The sequence below is a fragment of the Solanum verrucosum genome, unplaced genomic scaffold (genome assembly GCF_900185275.1).
Source record: "Solanum verrucosum unplaced genomic scaffold, falcon-dt-bn FXZP01000054.1, whole genome shotgun sequence".
NCBI classification, from domain to species: Eukaryota; Viridiplantae; Streptophyta; class Magnoliopsida; order Solanales; family Solanaceae; genus Solanum; species Solanum verrucosum.
Genome location: NW_026020199.1, coordinates 310520 through 319583, shown reverse-complemented (window position 1 = coordinate 319583; position 9064 = coordinate 310520). Strand labels below are relative to the sequence as shown.

The following is a 9064-nucleotide window of genomic DNA, read 5'->3' as shown; positions in this document are numbered from 1 at the left end:
CCACAATGGAAAATTGCGAAAATGATGTACAGGTTGAAGATGATAAATATGGGGCTCAAGTTAAAATTGCAGGTCTCAAAAGCCCCAAAAGGGGAGCTGTATACTTGTTGTATACACTCGTTATACAGTGATATACCATTGTAAAACAGCAAAGCGCAGGTCTGGTGCGAAATACAGGTGCTCGGAAAGTTGATTTAGGTTGTATACAGATGATATAAAGCCTGATATACAACGAAAAGGGCCGACATATGGTCCATATACAGTAATATATGTTTGGTACATATATAGGTTTTCAAGGGTAAAAATAGGGCCAAAGCCCAAATACATATGCAGCAGGCCCAAGAAGGGACCAAATTTAATTTGTCCTTTACTCTTAAATTATTTAATTGTGATTATTTATTATGTATTTTTATTCAACTCTAACTTTAGAATTATTAATTAACCTAATTAGATTCCCCAAAAGATAAGTTATTTTCTTTATGTTGGTTTACTTTTAAAACATCTTTTGTGTTCATTTATTTTATGTCAAGTATACCAGACAAGTTTTTATATATTTTAATAACTATGTTTGTTCTTAAAAAGATATGCTCTTTAATTAATAACATTTTCTTACTCATTTTTTAAAATTGCTTTAACTTAGACCATTTTCTCAACTTTGTCACTTTCTCAAAAATTAGTTAAAACGTTGGTTTCTTTTTTTTTTTGATTAATTTAAGATATTCCTCATGCTTTAGATGACCGAAATTGATTCAAATTGTTATTTCTAAACGATTCAAATAAATTATGATTAATCTTGTTTTTCTAAAATTTCATTCACTGGCATTTTAATTCAAATGTTTCATTTTAGATTCCTTTCTCTAAAAAATAAAATAAAATGAAACGTGTCATTTATTTAATATTATTTTCTCAAAGTTGATTAAATATTGTAATTTTTTTTTGTTAAATCCTTTTTCCAAAAAAAAGTCAAATAGTTAATCTAAGATAACCGCATATTAGCGGACACTTCAAATGCTTTAAAAACCTTCTTGAAGTGTAAATAAGAACCTCTTTCCCATTTTCTCTAAATTTTTAAAGACTTTATCTGTTAGATTCTTTTCAAATTATAAGTTTTCTTAATTTCTTAAAAAAATTAAGTGGCGACTCTTTTCTAAGTATTTTTCTCAAATTGTTTGATACTTAGAACATTTCAAAAAGTGATTTTTCTAAAGATAGTAAAATTACGGCTTAACGATTATTATATTAGCTTTCTTGTTAAGTAGTAACATCCTTCCGAGAGGGTTGTTACAAGTATTGGTATATGAGCCTAGGTTTGTAGTTCTAGGAATTTTGTTGTGAATTGCTTGTATACTCATTTCGCTTTTGAGAAGGTTCTTGTTATATTATTTGTTCACTTATATGGTTTATAATATTTCTATTGCATGTAGAGTGCATGTGCATAATGTACATGTCCCTAATGCAATGTTATCTTCCCTTTTGAAGGAAATAAGTTATGGCCTCTTCTTCTAATAGATAGTGATAAACACCTTCGGAGTGTGTTGTAAATTTTGAAGGAGAAAGAACCTTACGTTAAACTTTCAAAGTGTGAATTTTGGCTGAATGAAGTGGCTTTTCTAGGACATGTTGTATCAACCGAAGGTGTAAAGGTTGATCCTAGTAAAAATTCAAGCAGTTGTTGAATGGAGACCTCCCAAAATTCTGAGTGAGGTAAGAAGTTTCTTGGGATTATAGGGTACTATAGAAGATTTGTGAAAGGCTTCTCCATTATCGCCTCCCCCTTTGACTAAACAATTGAAGAAGGAAGTAAAGTTTACTTGGGATGACAAATGCCAAGAGAGCTCTGAAACTCTCATATCCTTGTTGACACAAGCTCCTATACTTACTCTACCAATTGAGGGAAATAGTGTAATATACAGTAATGCTTCTCATCGAGGTTTGTGATGTGTTTTGATGAAAGAAGGGAAAGTTATTTCTTATGCTACTCGGAAATTAAAACCACATGAATTGAATTATCCTACTCATGATTTTGAACTTGCTGCTATAGTGTTTGCTTTAAAAATATGGCGGCATTATTTGTATGGAGAAAAAATGTCATATATTTAATGATAACAACAACTTAAAGTACTTGGGTACACAGAAAGAGTTGAACCTAAGAAAACGTAGATGGTTGAACTCATCAAGGATTATGACTGCACGATTAACTATCATCCAGGTAAAGCCAATGTGGTGGCTGATGTCTTAAGTCAAAAAATCCTTCGCAAGCTTAGCTATGAGTTTGTTGCCCTTACCTCTTGTGTTACGAGCCATGAATGTTTGTTTTGCACTTGATTCAAATGGTTCAACTATTGCTAATTTGCAAGTAAAACCAATATTACTTGAACAGGTGAAAGAAGCACAAAGGAGGTTAGATAAGAGACTCATAAAATTTACTAGAGAAGTTCAAAATGGGGAAAATCTTGATTTTGTATTAACGAAGGATGGTACCTTGTTTTATCAAAATAGGTTATGTGTCCCTAATGAGGAAGAATTGAGAAGAGAAATCATGAATGAAGCACATACATAGTCATGTACAATGCATCATAGTGGTAGAAAGATGCACTAGACCATCAAAGAACATTATTGGTGGATCGGTATGAAGAGAGATATTGCGGAAGTCATTTTAAAATGTTTGGTTTGTGAGGAAGTAAAAATAGAACATCGGGTCCCAGTTGGTTTGCTACAACCTTCGTCGATGCCAGAATGGTAATGGGAGAGAATAACTATGGACTTTGTTTCTGGACTTCCTCCCACTCCAACAAATCATGATGCAATATAGGTGATAGTGGATAGGCTAACAAAGAGAGCTCACTTTATAGCAATCAAGATGGATTACTCACTTGAGCGTTTAACCGAATTATACATTAATAAGATTGTAAGACTACATGGGATCCCTGTGTCTATTGTATCTGACCGAGACACAAGTTTTATATCTAGATTTTGGGGTAGCTTGTAGGAGGCCATGGGTACTAAGTTGAAATTTAGCACTTCATTCCATCCTCAAACAGATGGTCCGCCGGAAAGAGTGATACAAATTTTGGAGGATATATTTCGAGCTTGCATTATGAAGTTTTAGGGTAGTTAGGACAAACACTTGGCTTTGATAGAATTTGCTTATGATTATAGCTAACAATCAAGTATTGGAATGCCGCCCTATGAAGCCTTATACAGAAGAAAATGTCGGATCCCTCTTTGTTGCAGTGAAGTTGGTGAAAGAAAGATTATTGGTCCTGAAATTGTGCAAAGATGGAAGACAAGGTAAAACTGATAAAGGATCATCTAAAGATTTCTTCGGATACACAAAATTCGTATGCTGATCTTAGAAGGCGTGACATTGAGTATAAAGTTGGAGATAAAGTATTCTTAAAGGTGTCTCTATGGAAAAAGATTATGAGATTTGGTAAGAAGGGAAAACTTAGTCCCCAATTTATTGAACCTTATGAAATACTTGAAAAGGTTCGACCAGTTGCATATAAATTAGTTTTGCCTCCTGAGTTAGACAAGATCCACAATGTCTTCCATGTTTCTATGCTCAGAATATATCGTTCTGATCCATCTCATGTTTTTCCAGTTGAATCTATTAAGGTTAATCCTGACTTGACTTATAAAGAAAAACCTATCCTAATTCAAGATCGTGAAGTAAAGAAACTTAGAAACAAGAGAATCCCCTTAGTAAAAATAATTTGGAGGAACCATTCTGGAAAAGAAGCTACTTGAGAGTGAAAAGAAGACATGAGGACCCAATATCCACACTTGTTTCGGGACTAGCGTAAGGTAAATTTTGAGACGAAATTTCTTTAAGGGGGAGAGAGTTATAACACCCCTAAATACCAACCAAGAGTCGCATTTCGATACACCATTGCTTAATTAATACAATATGTTTTATTCTCATTTTAGGAACTTGAAATTTTGTGATATTTGCAAACTTGCTTAGCATAATTGTGATAGTAATTTAAGGGATTGTGTTGGGGTATTTACGTAATATTCTAATTAGGATTACCTATAACTTGAAAGGGTGGTGAGGTATATATATATAGGTATATATGTATGCATTTTGGGTAGCCAACCTTTTTACTTTTGGGCAGCCAACTTTGCTTTCAGCTATATCGATAAGTGATAAACATCACTTTCATAACATATATTGAAACAAACCCGATTTCTCAATAAAGATACATCAGCATTATATTCATTGATAACCAAATTATAATAACAACACTTGAATTACAAAGAGAAGTACTGAAATAACAAGTAACTAAAGATAGAGATAAGAATGGGGATGAGAAGTTACGACTCTAGAAAAAAGATGAGAGGAACCGACAGTTTCTTCAGAATACGCATAATTATTCTGTCTAATCCCCATTCCTATTTAACTGATTGATAATTGGGCCTGGATCCGAAATAAAACTTGTTAGTATTTTACTCGACCCAATAATTCCATCTAAATCAACCACATTCACCACTTCTAACACATAAGATCGTACAAAGTCTACTTGATTCACAATAATACCCTTATCCTGAATAAGAACCTTGTCCTCAAGGTTCGGATAGAACAATATGGATATCATAGCAGCGAACTTGTTAAGACTTGGATATATGTTAGAAGTTGCTTTAACAAGTATTGTGTCTACTTTGTCTTCTTGGTTAATCCTTTGGAGGGAATATATTAATAGCCACTTGAGTAAGGCAATATCAAACATGACATTCTCAACAACATTTGCATTGCTAAATATTACAGTATGGGGTGGAAATACATCAATACAGACCAAAGGAAATTCCAATGACAATGTTGCTTCCATTTCGATTTTAGTCAATACACTGATGTACTGGTTAATGCGGTTCAACATTCTATCCACATTATGATAAGCAACTTCTAGATGAGACCATACAAATGCAACATATGTCCAGACAAAGACAAAGCAATGTTTCTTTTTTTTCAAATTCAAGTTTTGCATATGCTGGATAGAAACATGAAACAAGGTTCTGAACATTGCTCACTCCAGGAAATTCTTGATAGACAATTATATGACACATGTTGCATTTAATTTTATTGTTACCGTCCAAATCCTCAACCCATCTATATATACCACATCGTTCTGTAGTCCACCTTGCAAGAACAGGCTCATTCTTTTGTCTTATGATTTCAAATACTTGTTGGTGATCTAATTTCTGAGAATTCCAATGTTGCGCCACTCACTCCTCAATTGCACCACCAACAAGGAAAGATTTTCGTTGATGCACAGTTAGTACGCAAAATGGTCTCTTAAGTTGCTTTGCATTCACAAGAATATCTTGAGTTTGGGTGTGGAACAAAATGCCACTATTCAAATGGTTTAACTTCACAAGTTGTCGATGTATTCCAGAATCCCATACATGTAAAATTATACCATTTCCAACTAAATTGCTTCGAGAAACCAAACATTTAAGGTCATAACCATCACATTCAATAAGTTCAGGATGCATATCCAAGGAAAAAATAATAAAGCAGCCAACATAATCCCGAACATCATTAGTAACTTTACTCATAAGCTTGGCATGATTGAAAGTGGAAGGAAAAGAAGTCATCACCTCCCAACGTAGAGCAAGCCCGAAAGGGTTAGCAAATAATTGATTCCAGCGATCATCCAGAGCTTTGCAAATATAAAAAATGGAAAGGCTACAGGGACTAGATACTATTGAATTAATCCAAAATGAATGCTTATCTGCATTTGTATTCACAAGTTCTATAGGTTTGTTTCTGATGGAAACAATTTCTTCTTCATCATTCTTGTCTTCATTTTTAACATCTTCACCACAACTATTTACCTTGGATATAGAACTTACTATATCATTAGGGGGAAGGAAAAGTTCAATAGGCTTGCTGGATGTACCGAGGGAATGTGCATCTTTGTGCCTATCAGACGATTCACCAAATACCTTGCGTGCATTGGTATTGCTTTTGCATTCTGATTGTTCACCATGATGTTGAGATAAAAGTGAGTTAGTTATGTTGCTCCACTGTGGATGGACATATGTGTGGCTTGGGAATAGTACATCTGACTCACCGAAGCTATCCACACAACAATTTCGGTACTCAATCACATATGGTAACTGCATGAGATTGGTGAATCTCCCTTCTATGGACTCGTACTCTTTCTGTTTAAATCGAAATCTCACCTTATCAGCAAAATGCACCCAGTCAATTAATTGATTATTCCGAAATAGCCATTGGTACTATTTCAATGCTTCACCGTCAAGGTAGAACGACGCTACATTAAGCTTCTGCTCTTACTCAACTTTATATAAATGGAAATAATGCTCCGCTTGAACTATCCAAGCCTCCGGATTCTTGCCTCTAAACTGCCATAATTTCGGGTTCGTAACTGTATTTTGGGGTTCAAAAGAGGTCAGAGCCTTTCCCCCCAAACCTCCAGCAACATCTAATGAAATTTAGTGAGATCCTTATGGATAGAATCCTTCATCTCTTGTATTGAATCACGAATTGAATCATCAATGGAAGCTTTAAGTACTCTATGGTCCTCCATTAGAGACACCTCTGGATGAAAGCACCAATGAAACAAACCCAATTTCTCAATATAGATACATAAACATTATATTCATTGATAACCAAATTATAATAACAACACTTGAATTACAAAGAGAAGTACTGAAATAACAAGTAACTAAAGATAGATATAAGAATGGGGATGAGAAGTTAAGACTCTAGAAACAAGATGAGAGGAACCGACAATTTCTTCATAATATGCATAATTCTTCTGTCTAATCCCTATTCATATTTAACTGATTGATAATTAGGCCTGGATCCCAAATAAAACTTGTTAGTATTTCACTCGGCCCAATAATTCCATCTAAATCAGCCTCATTCACCACTTCTAACACATAAGACCGTACAAAGTCTACTTGATTTACAACATATATTCTCCCACCTCCTCTATAAGATTTCGTGTTCCTTAATTCTAAGAAACCTTGAGAACTTTCTCTAGCCATATTACTCACAAAATCACAAGAAAACCTTGGTCCTTTTAGCTTGAAGTCGAGACACATCCTACCTTTTGGTGAGTAATTGAAATCTTTTTTTAAGCTGAGTAGTGTTTAGTACTTTTAGAATATCTCGTTCTATAAAACTACTATTTCAGTGAATAAATATGATTTGGAAAGCTGATTCTTATACCTACAATCTTATGTTTCTCCTCCTTAGTGCGATGAGAACGGTGTCGCTTTCCTTTGGCATGTGTAGGTGCAAGCCCCTCCTCGGCGGTCCCACTGAATAAAGCATCCAGCACCATATCATCAGCTAGTGCAGTAGGTGCAACCTGAGGCTCAACTGAAGGGAATGCAAGAATGGCATCAACGTCGATCCGGAGACTGACTAATTCAGCCTGCAAAGCAAATAGATCTATGGCCGGGGCTGATCACTCGAGTATGCATAATTCAAAGGTATCAAGACGCTTATTAATAGCCTGGACCTTCCGGTCCATCATCCCCTCCATCCTGCGCTCCATTCTATCCTCGGACTCGGCTATCGACTTTTGCATCCACGGCTGGATGTGATGCAGCAGTGTGGCCATCTGAGCCACTAATTTCTGTACTCTGGCCAATGGGACAACAGTAGCTCCTAACTGCAGTGTGGACCGAGAAGATCTATGAGCCATACTAGCTGCCTGAGATGAGGAGTTCGGGATAGTATCGGTGTGATCTGGGATGCTGGGGTCACCGCCCTGTGCCTGCCCAACTGTGTCTGCAAGATCGACACCCAAGGGGGGTACCTCAACCTGGGGCTCTCTGCGAGGTGCCGCCACATTTACCTCATCTCGAATGAGGCCTATGTCCAATACCCCTGTAGGGTGGACTAACTTATCACAATGCCAGATCGGCACTCCAGAGTCCTTGCACAATTGAAAAATTAGATATGGGAAGGGGTAAGTAGTGGAGGTCTTGAATGCCCTCTCGTGAATCTTCCAGCAGCATGCGGGCAAAGTCAATCTCCACTCCTGCTACCATTGCCGCAACCATAACCGCTCTGTCCCATGTGACTTGGTTGTCAGCTTTTGTAGGCGACACTCTGTTACGTACCAACAACCAGAAGAACTTAGCCACAAAATTTAATGTGGCCTTTCGGATGCCCAACCGTGGAGCGGCGACCCATTCCGCACACTCGCCATCTGCAACAATGTACCTAGTCAACCATAGTAGAATAGCCTCTCGCTGCTCAGCGTTTCTCTGGAAAGCGCCACTCCGCACGATGTCCCATCTGTAATCAAACTCTGCTGTGTTGAGATACCAAGAGTGACCCATGGTAGGACCATAGAGAAAACGACCAATAGTGGCAGTTGATATGTCGACCGGACAACCTTGAACCATAGTGGAAGTGAGAAGATCTTGGGCTAGGGGCTTTGACCGCTTGGAAATTGAACCTCGGAGAGTGGCAGCATATCAGGCGTAGAATTCTCGCACAATCTCCTCGCTATACGTCTCTGGGTCTCGAGCCATCCAGTCACACTTGAGAAAGTTAAATAGTCGGTGGATATCCGGGACAGTGTGCAAGCTCCCCGTGAGGACTCTACGCTCCTCTGTAATAAGTCGGGCCATTTTCTGTTTGTCATTTATCATATTGGCATCCCAATAAATCTGCCATTGGCCCTCTATGCACCATCTATTTAGCTCGCCGGTGACTAGAATAGGATCATCATTCTGTGGTGCAGGTACTGGCTCCGAGCTAGTGGCTTCATCAGACGAGGCTGGTTGCTCATTGTCATCGAACCCTGCAGTGTGGGCAGATTCGGACCCTGAAACCTGGGTAGAGTCGGACCTTGAGGCATGGCCCGAAGCATTGCTCGACTCCGAGCCTGAAGCCTGGGTAGACTCGGATCTAGACATAGACCCCTCCTCTAAACTAGAAGCAACCCCAGTTGGTGATCCGATCAGTGTGTGCTCCTCATCAGACTGGGAGACAGTGACTACTTCAGGAAGCACCTTCTAGGGGGTGCCTCTGGTGACACGGGGTGCAGTGGGAGAAGTCTGTGTGTTGGGAGGA

General features: G+C 37.7%; 1 protein-coding gene across 1 annotated transcript; it reads left to right on the top strand.

Annotated features, from left to right (window-relative positions):
* The first annotated feature begins 3279 nt into the window (after nt 1–3279).
* On the top strand, nt 3280–3750 carry LOC125829990 (uncharacterized). Its single transcript, XM_049509218.1, has one exon. The coding sequence runs from the start codon at nt 3280–3282 to the stop codon at nt 3748–3750; it is 471 nt and encodes a 156-aa protein (XP_049365175.1).
* The last annotated feature ends 5314 nt before the right edge of the window (nt 3751–9064 follow it).

What these genes read in the sequence shown, in the direction of transcription:
- LOC125829990 (XM_049509218.1), top strand. Translation starts at nt 3,280, where the DNA reads ATGGAAGACAAGGTAAAACTGATAAAGGATCATCTAAAGATTTCTTCG.